The 23727-nt window shown below is 41.7% G+C and overlaps 1 protein-coding gene across 3 annotated transcripts in view; it reads right to left on the reverse strand.

Moving 5' to 3' along the window:
- The window catches only part of ankrd27 (ankyrin repeat domain 27 (VPS9 domain)), a 50454-nt gene extending 34070 nt beyond the window's left edge, over positions 1–16384 (reverse strand). For 2 of the 3 annotated variants that reach the window (XR_007179996.1, XM_048158074.1), the window contains exons 1-2: positions 16231–16384; positions 7781–7903 (exon numbers count right to left, since the gene is read on the reverse strand). Coding sequence is in view for 2 of the 3 variants with exons in the window: in XM_048158074.1 (XP_048014031.1) it covers positions 7781–7882 (102 nt within the window). In the remaining variant the exon portion in view is untranslated. Of the gene's footprint in view, positions 1–7780; positions 7904–9465; positions 9556–16230 lie in introns of all 3 variants that reach the window. The other variant, XM_048158075.1, reaches the window with a different exon arrangement.
- Between the last annotated feature and the right edge of the window lie 7343 nt (positions 16385–23727).

Genomic DNA, 23727 nt, shown 5'->3' on the forward strand with positions numbered 1-23727 from the left:
CCCAAATTCGAGGCACGCAGGGCTCAAAGAGAGGGCCTGCAAATCGGCAACACGCTTAACCGATGCTAGTGCAAGTAGCAGAGCGGTTTTCAGGGTTAAAGGCCTGAGGTCAGCTGAACTCAGCGGCTCGAAGGGGTTTCCTTTGAGAGCCCTAAGGACCAAAGAAAGGTCCCAAGTGGGAACAGTAAGGGGACAAGGAGGATTTAATCGCCTCGAACCCCTTAAGAAACGAACCACAAGGTTGTTCCGACCCACTGACTGGCCAGCGATAGGAGCATGAAACGCTGAGATGGCTGCTACGTATACTTTGAGCGTTGAAGGGGCGCGCCCCAGATCCAAACGCTCTTGGAGGAAGGACAGTATCGGTGATACGTCACACTCCACGGGGTCTATGTTGCGTGTGGAACACCAATCAACAAAGACCGACCATTTCTGGGCGTAGAGGCGTCTCGTGGACGGGGCTCTCGCCTGAGATATGGTCTCTAGTACGTCCCTGGGAAGGTCAGTCGGCTCCCATCGAGGGACCAGAGGTGTAGAGCCCAGAGCTCTGGCTGGGGGTGCCAGATTGTTCTGTTCGCCTGAGAGAGGAGGTCCCGTCTCAGGGGAATGGGCCACGGGGCTTCCGTGGAGAGCCTGAACAGCTCTGAGGACCAAGTCTGGCTCCTCCAGAGCGGGGCCACTAGAAGGACTCTGTGTCTGTCTTCCCTGACTCGCCTGATGACCTGCGGGATCAGTGCGATCGGGGGAAATGCGTAAAGGAGTGTGCTGGGCCAGGTGTGGGCCAGCGCATCGACTTCCTTTGAGAAATATGTTGGGCAATGAGAGTTGTCTTCTGAGGTGAAGAGGTCTATCTCTGCTCTCCCGAAGAGCTCCCAAATCTTGAAAACCATCTGGGGATGGAGCATCCACTCGTCTGAGGGGACGTTGCTCCGTGATAGCATGTCTGCACCCAGGTTGGTTTTGCCAGGTATATGAGTCGCCCTGAGCGACCGAAGCCTTGGTATTGCCCACTCCAGAAGACGTTTCCCCAGAGCGCATAGACGGCTGGACGAAAGACCGCCCTGGTGATTTATGTATGACTGTCATGCTGTCCGATTGGACTAAGACGTGGCGTCCCGTCAAGTGAACCTGAAACGCTTGCAGGGCTTTCATCACTGCCAACATTTCGAGGCAGTTGATATGGAGAAGGCTCTCTTCGTGGGACCACGAACCGAAGGCCGGTCTGCCCTCGCACAGAGCCCCCCAACCTTAGTTGGATGCGTCCGTCGAGAGCACCGTCCTTCGTGACACCGCCTGTAGAGGTACCCCAAGACTGAACCAAGCAGGGTTCATCCAAGGTTTCAGGGCTAAAAGACAGGCCCGATTGACCTTGAGACATAAGCGGCCGTGCCGCCAGGCATGTGGGGGGACCCGGGATTTCAGCCAGAACTGTAGCGGCCGCATCCGAAGAAGGCCAAGCTGCAGAACTGGGGAGGCGGAAGCCATCAGCCCTAAGAGCCTCTGGAAGAGCTTCAGAGGAAGATAGGCTTTGTTCCTGACGGAAGCCGCGAGCTACTGAATCGCCAGGGCGCGCTCTGGCGAGACTACTGCCGTCATGCGGACTGAGTCGAAAACTGCCCCCAGAAACGAAATGTGTTGGCTGGGGAGCAGTGAGCTCTTGGCTAGGTTGACCCTGAGACCCAGGCATTGGAGATGGCTGAGGAGCACAGATCTGTGGTGTTCCAGCTCGACTCGCGAATGGGCCAAAATGAGCCAATCGTCGAGGTAATTCAGAACCCGGATTCCCATCTGTCTCAGAGGGGAAAGCGCTGCGTTCATGCACTTGGTAAAAGTGCGAGGAGCCAGGGACAGCCCGAAGGGCAGGACTGTATATTGGTATGCCACCCCCTCGAACGCGAATCTCAAGAATCGTCTGTGAAGGGGGGCTATCTGGATGTGAAAATATGCATCTTTCAGATCCAGCAAGCAGAACCAGTCCTCTTGACAAATTTGTGCGAGGATCTGCTTCAGCGTCAGCATTTTGAATTTCCGTCTCATGAGGGAGCGATTCAAAAGTCTGAGATCTAGGATGGGCCTGAGGCCGCCATCCTTTTTGGGGACCAGAAAGTAACGGCTGTAAAAGCCTGACTCGCTCTCTGAAGGGGGAACTATTTCTATAGCCCCTTTCTTCAGTAAGGTCATGACCTCGGCCCGGAGGACGGGAGCGTCGTCCGGGTTCACCAAGGTTTGAAGCACCCCTCCGAAGCGAGGGGGCCGTTGTGCAAACTGGAGCGAGTAGCCCTGCTTTATGATCCCGAGGATCCAGCTTGACACGTCGGGGATGGCCTGCCAGGCCTCGGCCCGAGTGACAAGGGGTTGAATGATGTCGGATGACAGGCCGCTGGGTAGGGGGCCGTACACCGAAGGAGGTGGAAGAGGAAATATGCTCTCTTTTAGAGGAAGTAAAATAGTGTTCGCCGTGAAAACGGCGTTTTGTTTGGGCGCAACATGTGTGGGCCCAGCTACAACACAGAGCATTTCTCCCACGCCCGGAATTAAACGAGGCGGAGGGGAGACTGCACGAGGGAGCTTTTGGGGTGGTCCGGTCGCAACGCGAGATTCCCCAACCCTCTTCCTTCCTGCTGGATCAGGACGTCTTCGGAGTCACCGGGTCCAGCACAATCTTGGGCCGGGGTCCCTGGCGTCTCGGGAAGGAGGATTGGCGCTTAGCAGGGCGAGGGCGCTGACGATGCTCCTTAGGCGGCGCTGCTTGAGAGGTGGATGGGGCAGGTTTGGTCTGCTGAGCCGGCGCAGTCCTGGGGCGGCTAGGAGCAGACGCAGAGCTGGAGCGCTTGGGCAGAAAGAGTCTCATGGCCTGAGACGACTTCTACGCTGCTGTGAAGCGCTCGGTGAAACCATCCACCGCTGGCCCAAAAAGACCGGAAGGGGAGACCGGGGCGTCCAGAAAGGACGTCTTATCCAGGTCCTTGATTTCCGTGAGGTTGAGCCAAAGATGGCGCTCAAGCACAACCAGGCTGGCCATGGAACGACCGATGGCCTGGGCAGTGGCCTTCGTGGCCCGCAGGGCTAGATCGGTGGCGCTGCGGAGATCCTTGAAGGTAGGTGCATCAATGCCGGACTCGTCCAAAGAGCGGAGGAGTTTGGCCTGGAACACCTGGAAGATCGCCATGGTGTGAAGCGCCGAAGCAGCTTGGCCTGCAGAGGTGTAGGCTCTTCCAGCCAGAGTAGAGGTGGTTCTGCAGGGCTTGGAAGGCAGGGATCTTTTGGTCTTCCATCCCACAGCCACGGGAGGACAGAGGTGAGCTGCCACCGCTTCATCCAGGGGCGGCAAATGCTCATAGCCCTTCTCTTCTGCGCCGTCGACAGCAGTGAGGGCAGAATGGTGTGTTGTGTGGAGGCGGGCGGAGTACGGAGCGCGCCACGACTTCGTAAGCTCCTCGTGCACCTCAGGAAAAAATGGAGCGGAACGCTGGCGAGGGGCTTGGCGGTGGCCTGGCAGGAACCACTCATCCAGGCGGCTACGTGATGGCTCCTCCGGAGGGGCCCAGTCGAGGTCTAGCTCTTCCACTGCTCTGGATAGGATGCGGAAGAGCTCGGCATCCATACCCTGGCCGTGATCAATGGGCTCCAGAGGAGGCGGGGGAGCAGGGTCGTCCGGCTCGCCAGCCCATCCTTCCGCTTCAGAAGCCGCAAGAGACATGGAGTCATCCGGCTCTTCGTCAGATCCTCCAAACGAGACGAGGTCGCTCGCATCTGCAGAGGGATGCTGCTCTGGTCGGGAGAACATGACGGGAGAACGTTCTCTCGGGGGAGAAGGCGAGGCACGCGGGGGCTGGGCCGACGTGAGCTCGCACAACTCCGGGCACTGAGTCGCTCTACCCCGCTGTCTCTTCCTGGCCGGCTCGCGGGAGGAAGGAGACGGGAGGGCGCGAGCGGCGAGATCGCCTTCAGTGAAGAAGGCGACCCGTGAGCGCAGAGAACCGAGGCTCATGCTCTCGCAGTGCGGGCATGAGGCTCCAGCGAGCGCGCCGTCGGCGTGGGACTTGCCCAGGCACGCGACACACTCGCTGTGTCCGTCATCATCGTGCAGAGGGGCTCTGCACGTGCCACAAGAGTGGCGCGGCATTTGTAGCAACGCCGCCGCCATTATAACGGCGATTGGGGGGCTCTTTTTAGAGCGGCGAGGGCCGCGGAAGCTCTTTTAGAGCGGTAGAACCGCTGAGGAAACGCTCTTTTAGAGCGGCAATAAGCCGCGGGAAAGCTCTCAAGGGGCGCACCGGATGGCGGCAGGAGACACGCTGAGAAGGCGGCCGGAAGCGGGAGCGGGAGGCGGGCGTCTCGAGGACGGCGCTCGGGGCGGCAGTCAGCGAGGGCGCCGGCGCTGTCTCCGACCGGCGAGTTCAGCTGGGTCCGCTGCGGGGCCTCTTCAGACGGCGGCGGGAGCTTCTCGAAGGCGGCGAGCTTCCTCAGGCTTCAGGCGGAGATCAGCGAGGAGATGCGTTGTCGTCGCTGAAGGAGAAAGGACTGAAATCCTATGGCGAAACGCCTGCTTATATAGCCCTTTACCCCGCCCATTTCGGCGGGAAAGTTCGCGCGCTCTCTCGCCATAGGTCGCGCAGCTATGCAGCGCCGTCATTGGTTCAACAACTTGTCTATGAGTGAACCAATGACGATGCAGTTACACTGCGTTATTGAAAAAGGCTTCAGTGACGGGGAAAAAGGGAGACTTTTCCCCATACGCAGTACGAGTGAAGTATCGAAAAGGAACTAACACTTTGTGGCAAATGAACACTTTTATTTAAGAAAAACAAAAAGCGGAAGAGGGGTGCTTATTGACTTATTAGCCATTTTCACTCCCTAATATATGGAAAAAGTAGGAAGTCACAAAGTCTCATGAAAAACAAAAACTTTTCTTCAAATTGGGACTGAATTACACAGAAAGCAAGCAAAGAGCACTCTTTTTATAATCAATGAAGCTGTTGGTCAGTTCAGAATGATGCTAGAAAAACAATGGTGCATTTAATAAGAGGAGAATATTTAAATTTTCCCTATAAAAATTAGGTTTTTGCATTCTACTGTTGATAATAAAAGTTCATTTTATCTGCATCTCAGTTCAATCTCAGTGCTTTACTGTCAAATTCCCAATAAACAAACATGTACTATTATTAATAACTGTACTTAAGGCAAAACATTAGTTTTTTTTTTAATTAATCAAGAATTCTGCATTAGTTCAGGCAGGCCTCATGGTCAAGCTCCTCTATCAGCTGATTCACAAATTCCAACCCCACTCATATCAGCTGATCCGATTTCTATGGACTCAATTGGCAACCCTCAAATAAGGCGCATTACTTAAACGCAGCTTTCGTCTCTCTGCCTGCTTGGCTGCTTCCACTGCACGCTGCTTGCAACCCTGCTCCTCCCCAGCTCCTCCTTAAACTTGTGTTTAACTTAAATGTCATTCTGTTGCCATTGATGCATGCTCTGTTCTCAATAGGGGGATTTTGTGCTGTTCTCCCAGTTAAAAAAGTGGGAGGTTGTCCCCAGATGCTGCTGCTGTTCCCGGTCTTAGCTTTCATGGAGCTCATGAAAAGGACGGGAATTTAGAACAGAGCCATAGCGCCAAATGTAACTTTAGCAAAATATGGCAATAAAAAAATTTAAGAGGTCCTGACTGAATTAAATTAACTTTATGATTAAAATTCCCCATCTGTAGAACTTAGTGGCACCGGTGCTACTGCTCTGAAATGTTTGTCTGGAGGCCTGACTGGGACATTTCACCGTCACTCTACACAACGGTTGATCCTGTTTTGGCTTTGTTTGGAAATATTATCACAGAGTGTTACCGGAAAGAGTCCTAAAACTCAGAAAATAGTTCACATTTTTGCATACCCAGTTCCATTAAGCCAAAGTTCGTGTTTTTTTTTTTTTGTTGTTTTTATTTTAAATGGGTTTTGGTTCAATTATATAAATAATACAAGCTTAAGTAAACACAAGCTCAATATATTGGCACGTTTTATTCTACCCATAAAATATTAGGTTTCAAAATTCATAAAAGTTGTGCATAAACTTTTCCATTGGCGGAGCAAAAATAGAGAAAGTAGGCCAACTTTAAGTAACTAAATATTAACTTCCTAATTATTGAACAGTGGTAAAAAAAGCAATATCACATTAAAGCTGCAAGCAGCGATGAAAGGGCCCTCGCACCCGGGGCCACCGCCACCCGGTGACCTTAGGAAAACAGTGAACAGTGGGAGTCATGCATGTAAGAGAGTAAATACGAGGGAAATATGGCAAAGTCATTTTGACGTGCCACACTTCCTGCTGCCAACAGGTGGCACTTTGACTATAACTGAATATTGCCATGTAGATGTCTTCAGGTCAGGACTATTATCAAAAAAGTGAAGTTTGGAGCAGATCGGACATTGTATGCCTGAGTTACAACAACTTCCTGTTTTGTGGCGTTAATCACATACTTTAGCACTCAGCCAAGGGTTGCATGATTTAACGTGTTTCTAGCATGTTTGGTACTTCATGGCATGTTTAAATGTGTTTCTGTGAGTTAATCACAGTGCAAAATATGTCATTTCCTGTTGCCCACAGGTGGCGCTATGACTGTAACTGAATATTGCCATGTAGATGTCTTCAGGCCAGGACTCTTATCAAACATGTTAAGTTTGGGGCAGATCGGACATTGTATGCCCAAGTTACAACAACTTCCTGTTTCATGGCGAAACATCAGACTTTGTCAGGCCGCCACGGACACACTGTTCAATGAAAACGGCCAAGGGAACTTGCAATTTAACATTGCAAAGGCCTTTAGATTAGACTGACCAAATTTGATGTTGATCTGATTAAAGCTCTAGGAGAAGTTCCTTAAAGTACAACGTCTGGAAATAGCAAAAACCACAAAAATTTTGCAGAGAAAATTCAAAATATCTCACTTCCTGTTGGGTTTTCAGATTTTGCACCAGGGACTTTTTTTTTTGTTGTAGGTATTGGGCTGTTATATCCGTCTACCAAATTTCATACCTGTACGTGAAACGTAGCGTGAAATTTTGTAGGTGGCGCTATCGAGCCATTTTGCCACACCCATATCAGACGCACATTTTCACCAATTCTGACGCGTGTGCAAAGTTTCATGAGTTTTCGAGCATGTTTAGGCCCTCAAAAATGCGATTCATTTCGGAGAAGAATAATAATTGACAGCAATTACAATAGAGTCCTCACACCATAGGTGCTCGAGCCCTAACTAGTAATTGTGTTGTTGGTCTAAATATCAGCACAGCTGCGATCTGGTCACACACATAAGGCTGCAGCCAAAATGAAATCACAGATGAGCTGATACCCAGCACAGCAGAACAACATGATACAAAAGAATGTGCATCACATGTTCACATTTATCAGCATTTTATCAGCATTTAAAACACAGCTCACTTAATCATTTTTAGGAGAATTCATTTAAGCACTGATGAATGACCTCAAGACAGCATAGAGCACTGTCATTTCATCTGATTAGCAGAACTTCTAACATCTCCAACATAAAAGAATCAGTTCATACACACAGAACCTCTTTCTGGCCGCATGTGAACTGACCACAGTCACATGAACGAATACATGACTAATTCTGTTCCACAAATAAATCCGTTCATCGTTTCAGTCATCGACACACAAACAACGTTCACTTGCTCTGTTTCAAGGCTGTTTCTATGAGTAAAATGCTTAAACAGCATTACCGATAAAACGCATACAATCCTGAGAAATGTGGAAGTGGGTGACTCACAATGCCATGAAGTTCTGCCACCCTGCTGCACAGGTCCGGTCGGTGTTTTTCCAGGGCCAGGTAAAAAGGGTTCTTTAGGATATTCTCATCATACACAGCCATATGTGTCCCAAACTCCACTTCCTAGGAGAGAGGCAGGAGGGGGCAAAAAGAAACAGATAAAGAGAAAGAATGACATGAAAAGTGGGAACATACGGAGAAAAGGAATTTTAGAAATGTCAAAGGACGTGGGGGTTGAACTAAACAGGATTAGCATTAATAACTACTTTTGCTCAGCTTACATTTTCTCTCTTGATTATATTTTGAACTTTGCAAAGCTGTATTTATTTCATTATAGACCTAATTTGTAGTGGCATTTTGCCAATTTTGCCAAAAGATTAGTGATTTGAACAAACCCCAATTCCTAAGCATTGAAGGCCTGTTCTCACCAAGAATTATACCTAAAGATCACTATAACAATAACTATATTAGCGTCCACATCCAACGCATGATAACGTCTTGTTCGTTATAAGCGAGCTGCAGTTTTTGTCATCTCCAGCTTAAAAATGATTGAGTGCTTTAAAGCAGGATGGATTCTGATTGGCTGTCAATGTTTTTTTTCGTTCATCAGCTGGAAAATCTAATTATTACAGTGATTCCAGCGATATCGTTCCTCTGTGCTGTTATCATTATAGTTGTGGTGTGGATTCTGCTATTCTTTTACATTTAAAATGATTTTAAAAACACTATCTTTATCATTATAATTATTGTACTTCTTCGGTGTGAAAATTCGGTGCAATAAATGTTTTACTTTGAATGAGTGGTAGTTAATGTGTCTGTTCACACCAGCACAAACATTTGCATGCTGTCAATGCAACAGACTTTATTTTATTTACTTTAACAGAGAAATGATCTTATCTCATTTCCATCTCACTGAGAAGAAAACTGGCCAACCAATATGATTCTCGCATTTAGTCACATGCCCGGAGCTGCTGCCGTTACATAAACCGGTGACTTGGTGGTGCTCACAAACAGACTGCTTTGCTAAGCAAGAGTGAATAGCAGAGGAAGAATCCAGAACCGTTTCTCTTGTCACTGTACTCTTGTATTTGGTGTTATTTAATAAACACCATAGTGAATACAAATATCTGAACAGGTGTTTGAAAACATGTAAATACTGTTTGATTTACATCCTTCTGTCACAATTAGCTTAGAAACAGAAAACTGAGCAGTGCTGCATATATTAACCAGGGTAACCGCTGTATTTCTGCTTTAATATAATCACCACACCAGGTCCTTCTGCTGTTTTTTTTTTGTTTTTGTTTTTTTAATGCATTGGTCTTAACAGAAAAATCACAAGCATTTGTACTGATGTGAACAGGCCTTTAAACCTTGATGTGCAACCCATCCCACAGAGTGACATGAATGATACTTCCGATAGTGCAGCTTGATGAGGAACTTTTCTAAGTGATCAGATTTACACTGAAGAGGGTCCTGAGGTATATCAGAGACTTGAGGTCATTACTTTTGACATGAGTTACTATGCAGCCACTTTGCAACCACCTTGGTAACTGCATAGCAATGCCTCAAAAACTCTCTGAATGTCTTAACAACTGTATATCAATGCCCACACCATTGTGTTGGTGAGTTTTTTTTCAGATACAAGCACCACTTTACACAGGTAAATGCCATTCACATTCACTCACCACTCACACAGACAGACAAAAAAAGCCTTTCTTCTTCTTTCACTCTTTGTCCAATCAGTTGAAAAATTCAGCTGAACTCATTAAGGAATCCTGAAAATGAAATTAAATTCAAGACACTCCAATGTACAGTAAACATGACCGTATCCAAGTAAACAGAGGCAGACTGTGAGGAGGCAAAGCAATTAACAAGAAACTTTCCTCTGACTGACTGATGAAGAAGAAATTCATTTATCTGAGGAAAAGATATCTTAATTTCATCTAGACATTTCCACCCACAGTTGTATTTTTGAGCCAGTCTTGGTTGAGTATCTCACTGCAGGAAATCCCCTACATGTTCAGAGTGGGAAATAGATACACAGTCTATTCTGCTCACTTCCTTAAAATGTGTGTTTGAATTCTGACCTGTAAGACTGTAGACCTCATTGGTTGAATGTAACAAAACATCTTAAGAACATGTCCAAAACATATTGTAACCCAAAATTAATAGAACATTTTAAGAAACTGCACTTAAGAAAATTAATGTTTTTAAGACCAATGCGATTTTTTTTGCATTGTGACATTATTTTCATGACAACTACACACAATTTGCTCAATTATTTTGCATTTACTTATTATTATTTTAATTGTTGTTGCATCATAGTAGTGTTTCTGTATTGCATTTACACTCAAACACCATTGATTTACTGCAATGTGTACAGTATGATAAAAAAAAAAAAAAAATAGGTTCCACCCTATTATTCAACCATGAAAGATGATATTCGCTTTACAATTAGTTGGAAGAACTTCAAGGCCATGAAGCTTTTGTTTTACTATGAACACCCTCAGTCTAGAACTCTTAGCTTCAAGTTCCATCCAGAAACATGTAAAAACAGCTAACGTTTGAACGATTCTGCTAAAGATTTACTCACATATTTATGATGGTTAAAGAGAGTTTGCGACACCATTAATAATTTCATCTTCAAACCCTTCAAATGACGGATAAGGAAGAGGAAAGCCATGAAGATGAAGAGGCTCAGGGTGTCCAGGCGAAGATTAAAGAATCACATGGCTGTTCTGAGAGGTCAAGTCCAAAAGCCTGATAATATTCAAGAGTCAGGCCACCACCCCTCATTCTGGGCATCATAGGAAGATTGTCTGGATGACTGTCTGCTGAAACCCTCAAGAATGTGAAATCTGCCATGTGATCTGCTCCTTTAGGCCATAACAAACTGGGCTGAAGGGGAACCACAATTCCTGTGATCCTTACAGGGATTTCATGGAGCGTGTTTTCCGGTTGACATTAAATTGAGCCATGCCTCCCAGATATCCAATCACTGGAAATGGGGCATGCCTTTCCATATAAAATTATTTCACAATAAACTTTTAGCTTGACCCAACACCAGGCCTCAAATGAATCAAGCAGAATGATTTATTTACTTTAAATAGGCGAAACAAAAATGGGAATGTAATTTGTGTGCAACAAACACAGATATTGTCCAAAACTACTGAACATGTCTTAAATGTATTATTATTACCATTCTTATTTAGAGATTCTCCAATCTATCAGCCACAGATTGGTATCGGTCAATAATCACATTCTATGACTCGATCGGTAGTCACAATATTTGGCCAATCTCACGAACCAGTTGCAATTTATTGGCGTAAAACTGGTGCTCATGTAAGCAGTATACATATGAGGCTTTTGTGCCACGTTCTGCTTTGTAACTTTGTGAAACATTAGTAAACGGCTTTATTTAGAGCAGATTCAAACAAGCCTACACACAAAATAACATGATGCGTAGATCTTGAAAAAATCCTCATGGACTAACATGACATGCTGCTTGGCTAAAGCTATTGGACTTTGGGGATCTGATCAAGTTGCAATCATAATGCAGTTTTTTCAATTGTCATTTGAAAGTTCAACTAATGGAAACTCGATCTCGAGACCAGTCAGAGCCTGTTTTATAGCTGGAGCGTGCTTGGATTGGATCGATTGTTTAGGTCTTGATTTACTGTGCGGCATAGAATAACTAATATTGATGCAAAGACGAATGGCGGCATGCTCGAATTTCCCGCAGAAACCCACCGGTACCATTTGAATTAGGAAAGATTATTACAAGCTTACCATTGTGAATCGGGCTAAGGTAACAAGATAGTTTTGAACATTGGCTGGTTATATTTGCTCAAAAATTGATTTTGGATAATTTTTAACCGAAAAAAGTTATGGACTGCAGCTTTAATGTAGACATGTATTAAATGTATTAAAGGAGTAATGGAATATAATTAATTAATTATTATTATCATTATTATTTGTGTGTGTAAGCTATAACATTTGTGCATTTATACTAAATGTATTTAGGCTAAAGTTTTTTCATAGAAATACCATAGCTACATTTACCATGTTTATGTGTGGTTTTAACTGTGGTCATCATGATCTAAATGTATGCTACTATGGATGACCAATGGTTAACTTATTAAATCTCAATCTCAAAGTCAGACTTAATTTTCTCAAAGTCTCAAAGTCAGACTTAATTTTTTTTTTAATATATTTACATTTTACCATATAAAAATGAGGTTGTTACAATTTTTTACAGATGTTACTGTTTTACTATTCTCAAGCCACTACTAGAGCCAAATGTGCATTTCTAAGACACAAAACATGAATGATCACAGGGCTCAACATTAAGCCTTGTCATGTGCTTGTCCATAGGACAAGTTAATCAGTTATTCACTTGTCTGAGTAAAGAAGTAAATATTAGTTAACTTAATATTAACTACTTGTTTATTGAACTATAAAATAAATTTAACATTGCAATCATGATAATATTCAGCAAAACAGTTCCCTTGGTCGAGGTAAGTTACTTAAAGGTGCCCAAGAATTAAAAATTGAATTTATCTTGGCATAGTTAAATAACAAGAGTTCAGTACATGGAAATGACATACAGTGAGTCTCAAACTCTATTGTTTCCTCCTTCTTATATAAATCTCATTTGTTAAAAAGACCTCTGAAGAACAGGCGAATCTCAACATAACACAGACTGTTACGTAACAGTCGAGATCATTAATATGTACGCCCCAATATTTGCATATGCCAGCCCATGTTCAAGCATTAGACAAGGGCAGGACGTCTGGATGTGCACAGCTGAATCATCAGACTAGGTAAGCAAGCACGAACAACAGTGAAAAATGGCAGATGGAGCAATAATAACTGACATGATCCATGATATCATGATATTTTTAGTGATATTTGTAAACTGTCTTTCTAAATGTTTCGTTAGCATGTTGCTAAAGTACTGTTAAATGTGGTTAAAGTTACCATCGTTTCTTACTGTATTCACGGAGACAAGAGCCATCGCTATTTTCATAATTAAACACTTTCAGTCTGTATAATTCATAAACACAACTTCATTCTTTATAAATCTCTCCAACAGTTTGTAATGTTAGCTTTAGCCACGGAGCATAGCCTCAAACTCATTCAGATGTAAACATCCAAATAAATACCATACTTACGCGATTAGACATGCTGCATGACAAACACTTTGTAAAGATCCATTTTGAGGGTTATATTAGCTGTGTGAACTCTTTTTATGTTGTTTAAGACAAGCGCGAGCTCCGGGGGCGGGGAGCACGAGATTTAAAGGGGCCGCAGCCTAAATCGGCTCATATTTAATGATGCCCCAAAATAGGCAGTTAAAAAAATTAATAAAAAAAAAAAAATCTATGGGGTATTTTGAGCTGAAACTTCACAGACACATTCAGGGGACACCTTAGACTTATATTACATCTTTTAAGAAGACGTTCTACAGCACCTTTAACTAAATTATATGTTATAAAAAAAAAAAAAAAATAAACGCTCATTTGTTTTGATTTCTCCTAAAGTCTCTCACAAAGAGACAGGCAGTGAATTTAATGAAACCAGAATCATTCTTGCGTTTCGATGCTTCCATAGTAATTTTTTGTGGCTGAGGTTTTAATCAGGCTACTGGTCTGGTCAAAAAGCAGATAAGCATTAATGTCAAGCCCTGGATCGAAATTGGTAGTTGGTATCAACTGAAAAAATCCTGATCGAAGCATCCCTAATATTAAAATTTTCTATACTTACAAACAATGTATGTTGTGCAACTGGGTAATTACCTATCAAATAAAAGCTATACCATCTTCTTTGTGTGTGGCGTGTGGTGTATGCTGCTGCCTGTGCAATTTTAAAGCACTGATACAGAATTTTGACTTTTTTTTTTTTTCAGCTCTTATAGGCGACTGCACATTATTCAAGGCTGTTTTATTTGCTAGACTTTAAATGTTGTTATCAAGTAAGTTTGTTCAAAATGTTTCTAACTTTTAATCGTAAAAAAAAAAAAAAAATCATTCCTCATAGCAATATCCCTCTAGCATTAGACACATTTGACTGCTGCTCTGGTTCCTGTTAAACACATCAATGATTCTAAACACAAGTGAAAGTGTTGTACTGCAGCTTGAGCTCGATTACAGTGGTGCTGATTCACTCTCACTCTTTGTGAAATTACAGTCTAACAGAAATTATTGTTTTGATCTGTTCATCTGTGTATATTAATTTACTAATTCAACCCACATCACTATAATGAACGTATTTTGGGGGAACTTCCTGTATTATAAGCACCAAACTTGAAAGAAAGCTTAAAATTATGTGCAATACTCGGAGTCCCATGCTAAAATTTACGACCTGAACGTGACCTGATACCATTTGAATTTAATTGCATTATATAGCTTTAATTGGGTCAATGACATGACAGGTCTTTTTTTTTTTTTGTCCAAAGGCCTTAATAATAATAACAAATAAAGATATGTCATCCAAAGTATGTAAGGTAGAACAACTAAATCTTTTTTATTGAATCCAAAAGGTTTTAATTATATTTTGCATATAAAGATATTTTAAAGATGTTGAAGTGTCAAAAGGTCATTCGGTTTAACCGTCCAAAGGCCAATTCAGCCATTTCATTTGTGATTAAAGTATCTTAAAAAGTAATAAATGTATATATTTTTTATTCTGGCATGATTTTATATCATCATATATAAACATAGTGTAAAATGCTATTAACATTATGTGTAGAAGTCGTTGCTTTGTTTTGAGAAAGAATGTCCGGAAAAATTAATTTCATTGATGTCATTAGGAGTAACCAATATAAAAGGACCATTTTGGATCAAGTCATGCGGTCAATATCATGTGACAGGATGTGACATCATTTTGACACCTGAAAAGGACCACATGGTCATGAAGCAAAGTAACTAACTCTCTTTTAACTATTTGAAAAATTCATGTTTTCACTTGCTCATACGCATGTCCTGAAACATCAGGTCATTCGGTACAACCGCTATAAAACATGGAAAATGTTGTAATATTTTAAAAACTTGTACTAAACATAAAAAGTTTGATTGTCCTTTTGCTAGCTAGCTAGATATCAGCATGTTAGCATTGTTTGAAAATATCGTCATTCGGTATAACCCAAATTTTGGTTAAACCAAATTACTTTTTTGGTGACAAATTTTGTCCATCTTGTAAAAAAAAAAAATGACAAAAACAGTGTTAATTGATTATAAAAACCATAATCTCATTGTTAACACTTAATAAAACTTCAAGATTAATTATACCTCCATTTTGTTTTTTTTCCACTTTTAAAAACCGTATTCGTCAGTGACCCAATTATGAGAGGAGCTCAGTGACTTGTGGAGTGCTCCAGGGATCTATCCTCGGACCTCTCCTATTCAATCTCCCACTAGGTCAAATAATGGCAATAATGTTAAAAGCAGATGAAACTCAAATCTACCTAGCTCAATTATCAAGCAACTACAGTCCCATGGACTCCACTTCTTATGATGCAAACTGCATAATTTTATTTTTAAATGGTTGCATAGCCCAACAATGTAAACAAAATCAATATTATTTTGTTAACAATTATTTAAATGTGCGGAGGATTCACAAAATCAATTTAAATGTTCAATCTACAGTGAATTCTTAAAAATGTTGTCAAAGACTACAAAATGTTGATGTTGGAAAAGTGCACGCCAATGTAAATTGCCAACAACTCAACCTAACTCCCTGCTGAATGTTTTTAAAGGTTTCTTTCTTTCTAAAAAATAATTTTGCTCAGCAGTAATTCAGTAAATAATAAAAAGAAAACAGCAGACAATTATGAAGTTTCAGTTCAAAACATGATCACGTGCCTCACTACAAATCAATGAGAATGACATCAGTTATGTTCATGTTTCACAATCATGAGCACTGTATTTACTGTAAACACTTATGCTCGTTAAAATAAATGAAGGCACTAGAATAAAAGGCTGATAACATTTGATAAAAGTAAGAAAAATAACAGCAGACTCAAAACAACAACGTTTAGTGCTCGTATGCATGGTTAATCATGGGTTCAGTCTGGAATCCGCATCTGATTCAGATCACACATAAGTTTACATTCAACACTATGAGAACTAAAACAAGAAAACAAACATGATCTGTTTTTCATGACTAATAGCAACCGAAGCTAACTAGCCATATGCGAACCCCAAAAACACAAACCGCAGGGGTCAGTCGGTTGGTCAGGGGTCGTATTTGATTCGCTGCAATGGTGTGTGTATAAATGCATGTTTCGTTGATGCGGTATATAAATGATGACAATATGAATGCTAATATTAGTGCTCGTTTTCTGTCAGTCTCTCAGACTTGCTATTGCTAACAGCTTTAAAACAATAGAGCAAAAACACAGAAGAAATAACTATGAAGCCGTTCTGAAGGAGGAAGGAGGTTAATCTTACCTCATATGATTGTGTACAAGATGGTAAAGTGGTAAACAGAACATTTACTGGAGTTTGGCAACGAACGCAGGAGCATTTCAGACAGCTATCGTCAGTAACTGATGATTACATTGACACGATACACACCAATCAGAGCTGTACTCGATGAAGCCTTAGCCAATCACAAAGCGTCTTTCAGTTTGCCGTCGTGACACAAGGAAGCGTCTTGTTGGCTGGGCAAAATCTTCGTTAAATTATTTACATTTGGGAACAGGTGCGCAAATATAATATTACTGAATTTTGCAGTCAATAATAATAATAAAATAAAATAACTGGGATTTTTTTAATGAATTAACGTTACCTGGCATGAACCTAGACAACAGCGTGCTCTAGTGGAAAAGTATAGTGATGCGAGATACGAAGCTTTTCAAAGATTCGAATCAATTGAGCAATGATTCACTGTTTCGAAGCGTTCGGATCATCACACGCTGCTGACCCCTGCTGGTCAGAACAGTGTAAATGGAGAAACATGCATAAACACAGCTTTTACAAACCCATTGCAAATGTTTTATTGAAAGTATAATCCACCAAATGCAATCATGTAATAAAATGTAATCAACTAATATCATTAAATATTAAGGGTCTGTAAAATATATGTTCATTTTATCATTTTATAGGGCTTGTTTTGTTTGTTCTATGGCTCAGCTAAACAGGCCAATAAGAGACTAACTAAATGGCTGTCCACTGCTTTGTGTGTTTGTTTGTGTGTGTGTGTGTGTGTGTGTTCAATATTCACCGTTGTGTGTGTGCACACACATTTCTAGAATGTGACACTATTGTTTACATGTCACGTCACTTTCAGTATTATTCTATTTAATTATACAAATGTCTCATTAAAACGTCTAATCAGAGATCAGGTGAAAACCAAATTGTTGGTGAGTTTTATGTTTTGTTCATGTGTTTGCCACACCATGCCAAGCCAAGCCAAGTCTATGTTACAGTGTATCCGGAAAATATTCACAGCGCTTCACTTTTTCCACATTATGTTATGTTACAGCCTTATTCCAAAAGGGATTAAATTGATCATTTTCCTTAAAATTCCACAAACAACACCCCATAATGACAATGTGAAAGAAGTTTGTTTGAAATCTTTGCAAATATATATATATATATATATATATATATATATATATATATATATATATATATATATATATATATATATATATGTATTTAAAAATAAATAAATAAATAAATAAATAAACATTTCACAGCCTTTGCTCAATAACTTTGTTGAAGCACTTTTGGCACCAATTGCAACCTCAAGTCTTTTTGGGTATGATGCTACAAGCTTGGCACACTGATGTTTACAGTGAGATAGTGATATAGCGATGATATTTGAATGTGTTCATGTCTAGTCTGTGTTTGAAAGAATGTCTCAGGTTTATTTGATAGAGAGAATTCAGAAATAGGCCTAGTGCAAGCAATATTAAATTTGAAATGATAAAGTTTTTATTAAAGGTAATTAAAAAAAATCATTTGAAAAAAAAAAGTTATGAAGCGACGAGAATTTTTGTGTGTAAAAACAAAACAAAAATTATAACTTTATTAAAAAAATGTGTTTCTCACCTGTCAGACTCGTATACTATGTTCATTGCAGAGCTTCCAGGTTCTACATCAGAACGCCGGCTCAGTATTGCCGATGCCTGTTCACGTGAGCAGCATGATGCATGTGTGTGATGCTGACGCAGGAGCCGGCCAATATTGAGTCGGCGTTCGGACATAAACACGGAAGCGCGGCAATGAAAATACCGTACGAGTCTGACAGGGGAGAGACAAATTTGTTAAATAAATGTGTTCTTTGTTTTGTTTTTGCGTGCAAAAAGTAATCTCAATGCTTCATTAATATTAAGGTTGAACCACTGTTGTCCCATTGACTATTTTAACAATGTTTTTACTACCTCTCTGGACCTCACAAGATGCAATGACGTTGCTGCCTCTGTGTGTTTCAGATATCCTCAGATTTCATCAAAAATATCTTAAAGGGTTAGTTCACGCAAAAATGAAAATTCTGTTATTTATTACTTACCCTCATGCCGTTCCACACCCGTAAGACCTTCGTACATCTTCAGAACACAAATTAAGATATTTTAGATGAAATCCGATGGCTCCATGAGGCCTGCATAGCCAGCAATGACATTTCCTCTCTCAAGATCCATTAATATACTAAAAATATATTTAAATCAGTTCATGTGAGTACAGTGGTTCAATATTAATATTATAAAGTGACGAAAATATTTTTGGTGAGCCAAAAAAAACAAACAGAATAACTACTTATTTAGTGATGGCCGATTTCAAAACACTGCTTCAGGAAGCTTCGGAGCGTTTTGAATCAGTGTGTCGAATCTGCTGTTTGGAGCGCCAAAGTCACGTGATTTCAGCCGTTGGCAGTTTGACACGCGATCCGAATCATGAATCGACACACTGATTCATTTATGCTCTGAAGCTTCATGAAGCAGTGTTTTGAAATCGCCCATCACTAAATAAGTAGTTATTCTGTTTGTTTTGGTGCACCAAAATATTCTTGTCGCTTTATAATATTAATATTGAGCCAGTTCACATGAACTGATTTAAATATGTTTTTAGTACATTAATGGATCTTGAGAGAGGAAATGTCATTGCTGGCTATGCAGGCCTCACTGAGCCATCGGATTTCATCAAAAATATCTTAATTTGTGTTCCGAAGATTAACAAAGGTCTTATGGGTGTGGAACGACATGAGGGTGAGTAATAAATGACAGATTTTTCATTTTTGGGTGAACTAACCCTTTGTGTTTTGAAGTTGAACGAAGGTCTTATGGGTTTAATTGGAACAACATGAGTACTTAATGACAGACATTTCATATTTGGGTGAACTAACCCTTTAAGAATATCTGACTATGCTGCAGTCTACAGAGGTCATTGCTCCACCTCATTGGCTCCACTGTGGCTTGTCTCCCCCTTGGCCACATAGTGGTCCGTTACACAGTGGTCTGTTATCCCTCCCACTCTGCCTTGGTCTGTCAACCCCTTGGCTCCACCACAAATTACTGAGCCTTTGGTTGTTCCTGAGTCTTCTTCCCCTTCGGTTCCACCGGGGTTCTCCATCCTTCCGGCTCCACCTCGGCCTTCCGTGGTTACTTATGGTTTTCACCTGTGTCTTGTTTAGTTTCGTATTCACCTGTGTATTTATATGCCTTCAGTTTCCTTAGTTCTTTTTCTGGTATTGTCTTTATCACATTGTTTTCTCACCTGTGGACTACCTTCTTTATTTTAGTTTTGTTTAATAAACTACTACTGCTGCTATTAGATTTGTATCTCCTCTTCCTTGTCTGCCCTGCTGTAACACCTGTCAAGGAATGGGATATATTAAGCAACAATTAAATAGCCCATTCTTGAATTTCATGTGCTGGAAGCAGGAAAAATGGGCAAGCAAAAAATAGTGACAAGGGCCAAATAGTGATTTAGTTCAAGGGCTAGATGATTAGTTCAGAGCCTCTCTTAAATGGCAAGTCTTGTGGGGTGTTGCCGGTATGCAGTGATTCGTACCTAACAAAAGTGGTGCAAGGAAGGACAACTGGTGAACCAGCATCAGGGTCATGGACGCTGAAGACTCATTGATGCATGTGGGGAGCGAAGGCTATTCTCTCTGGACCAGAGCTACTGTAGCTCAAACTGCTAAAAACAAACAAACAAACAAACAAACAAACAAACAAACAAACAAACAAACAAACAAAAAATGCTGCACATGATAGAAAGGTGTCAGAACACACAGTGCATCGCAGTTTGCTGCATATAGGGCTACGTAGCCACAGACAGGTCAGGGTGCCCATGATGACCCCTGTCCACCACTGAAAGTGCCTACAATGGTCATGTGAGCTTTAAAACTGGACCATGGAGCAATGGAAGAAGGTTGCCTGTTGTGGTGAACAACACATTTCAGGGCCCAGTTTATGATCAGGCCCATCTCTGTCTGTAACAGTGGTTTTTTTCATTTTGATCGGATCTTGGTGGACTAACACAAACAAACTGTCCAACGCCATGAGATAAATATGCTATAGGACAATACCCAGTCACCTCTTAGAGGGCAAGAAGAAGACCTCTGGTACCAAGCTCAGGAAGGACAGGACTTCTCATGCAGTTTCTGTCATTCACCCATCTACAAACTAACTCCTAAAGGTTTTGGCCTGTGACCACAATACAAATTCCTCAGGACCTCAGCATTAGTGGGTGAAACAAAGAGCGGCCACAATTATTCATCCAAATCCATTCATAACTATGTTTGGAAACCTCAAACTGATGAAAACTACACTTCATCCACTTCATACTCATTCAGAGAAATGAGTATTCTCAGTGACAGCTATCTGTAATGCTGTCAGGGAGTCAACTCAGTCACCACCGTCACCACTCACTACATTCACCAGATCCCAATCACCCGACCACTGATTCCTTTCACCTGCCGGCAATCAGCTACCAGCTCCACATATACTGCACTGCACCCGTTCGTTCACTGTCTGGTCTCAACCTTACCTGCGCTACACTTACCTGCCGTCCCTACTGGCCGTCCCTACTGGCCGTCCCTACTGGCCGTCCCTACTGGCCGTCCCTACTGGCCGTCCCTACTGGCCGTCCCTACTGGCCGTCCCTACTGGCCGTCCCTACTGGCCGTCCCTACTGGCCGTCCCTACTGGCCGTCCCTACTGGCCGTCCCTACTGGCCGTCCCTACTGGCCGTCCTAGTTCTCCTCAGCTCCTGCTCTTTGTTGTCTCTACGCTCTCCAGCCCCACTGGATCTCCTGAGAAAGAAACACAAGACTGCATCACCCACAGATAAGCTACACTAAGACATTCCCTCTCCCAGCCTGCTTACCTGGACTGTAATCACTGCTGTGTTGTTGATCATCTCTGTTCAATAAACCTGCTGTTGTTTATATCACTTACCTCTGTGTTCCCCGTCAATCTGCTGACAAATGCAACATCTTACACAAATTCAGCTGTTAATGTACATGAATGCATGACAACTCAATCTTTTCCCATTTTGAGAGAGGCAGAAGACACACAGACACATCTGCAACAAGGTTAAGCTCAGGAGAGCAAATCTTTCTCTTCAAGGTTCCTTTGTCTGCATGTTCCAGATCGTTAAGGACCTTCTGCACCTACTTCGGGGCCTCATTCGGTGTGTTCCAAATTTTAGGACCCTTTGGTGCTCCAGGAGATCAGCATCCCACAGAGCTTCGTGTTCAAGGCTGCTGAAATTGATTTTCCCCACTTCATTCTTATGCAGCAACCAGACGTCACTGCCATCGGACTGCTCAAGTACGTGGAACGTAAATATCATTTTGCCAAACCTCTTTCCAGAGACCTTGTATGTAATTGCTGTATATTATCAAGGTATGATTTTCTAATTTATATTATATGTGAGATAGCTGATGATAGTTCTAATCTATCATTTATTTGTTTGATGTATAATAAGATTCTTCACCTTATTAGTTTGAGGAAACAACCGTTTATCTTTCCATAAGATAACATAACTCTGCCATATAATTTTAATAGAGTTTAACGATTGCTTTCAGTTAAAATTATCACAATTTAGTGAATTAATGCTTTAAAAGAGCACAAACATCTTCCAGTGGGTTATGAAAATTACAAAAGAGAATAGTATATTGCTAATAATAATATTAGTAATTATAAAACAGAATAATAGAGAATAAATACTTTTCCGGGCTGGAAAAGTATATTTTAAGGTATTTAAATATTTGGAGTTGTTCATACAAAAATATGAATGGCTGTTTGAAAACATGTAAATGCTGGTTACTTTTTCCCCTGTCCGTTACAAGCAGGCATAGATAGATACATAGATGCCTCATTGGCACCTAACAGGACATTAAAACGTTACCATAGTACAAGTAAAAACATTAAAAGTACTATAGTAAAAACGTAATATTGAGTAAACCAACACATTCTCACTTGTGAAAGGTTATGAGTCATTCTACGAAACGGGTGCCATTTGGGTCCGCAACATTTGATCAGATGCATAAGGCACAAAAAATGTCCCAAAGTCTGTTTCCAAAGCTTAAAGTTATTAATTCAAGTGTTTTTGAAGATTAAGCATACTATTTTTAATCATTTTTCATTATTACATAGCCAATTTCACATGTCCGTGTTAAGGCCAGAACACACCAAGCCGACGGACGCCGAACTAGTGGCGACGAAAGCAGACTGCGGGGTTTGCTCACTTCGGCACCGTCTGTGTCCAAAGTTGCGCTGCCACACCAAACCGATGCTAAACAGCCGACGGCCAAGCAGCACATCAGTTCTGCGCCTGTGTGAGATGAAATGCCTTTCCGAAACAGCAGGCGGCAGTAGCTGAACAGCCAATCAGAATGATCAGATGGCCCGACGGCCCGACGAGGTCCAACGCCGATTCAACATGTCGAATCGGCCGAAACAAAGCCGACGAGGACCAACTTCAGCCAATGGTGCGGAACACACCGAGGAAACTTAGTCGGCCGACGAAGAAAAACTGCCCGACGGCCGACCGTCGGCTTGGTGTGTTCCTGCCTTTAACCAACATGACCACTTGCATCTAAAATATCACCAAATAAGTTATATATTTTTTCAAACATATACTATTTTCAGGATTATATGTGTGTCCCTGTTTACACAAAATATAATTATTCACAATAAACATTTTTTTTTTTTTTTGTACATATTTTATGATTTGTGCACGTCCCTCAGTTTGACTTACCACCCCCGTCACACTAACTTATTTTATCTATAAATAATGCACTGTTCCTTTAAATGACATCACAAAGCCTAAGTGACATCATTTGAGCCTTACAGCCACCAAGAACAAAAGCAGGCAACTATGTACATTTTTTTTTTTTTTCATTGTTTATTTGTTGCTTTTTCATGTTAGGTAGGGCCCGTCAGGCTTAAACTTACCACCCTGTCACGCAAAATAGATAGGGAAAACTGTTTTTTATTAATTTTTTTACATTATTAATACAAAGATAATTATATTTCAAATTGAATGCATGTATGCTAGTTGAGAAACTTGACCACATGGGAGATTTGCGGACATTTTGGGATGAAATTCTACCACCCCGTCACAAAAATGTGACGGGGTGGTATGTGACGGGGTGGTAAATTTTATCCCAAAATGTCCCCTGATTTAAAAAAAATCACATTTTGGGGGGTAAAACTTTTTTTTTGGCAGGGTTCCCTTGGTAAAATGTGCATTATTTGGGCTCGCTTCAACCCATGGACATGAAAAACAACCTGCGGCAACAATGTAAAAGTAGCCTAGCCCAATTTCTCAGGAAAAATGCAGACTTGACAACACTGTTTGGTTTATTAATTCACTAATTCACTCACTCACACACTTTTTAGTCAATTTGAAGGTCTCAATTTTTAAAGTTTAAAACCAGCAGATCATATAGAGAAACACTTCCACACCACCCCGTCACATCAGTTACCA

The sequence above is a fragment of the Megalobrama amblycephala genome, linkage group LG15 (genome assembly GCF_018812025.1).
Source record: "Megalobrama amblycephala isolate DHTTF-2021 linkage group LG15, ASM1881202v1, whole genome shotgun sequence".
Classification (NCBI taxonomy): Eukaryota; Metazoa; Chordata; class Actinopteri; order Cypriniformes; family Xenocyprididae; genus Megalobrama; species Megalobrama amblycephala.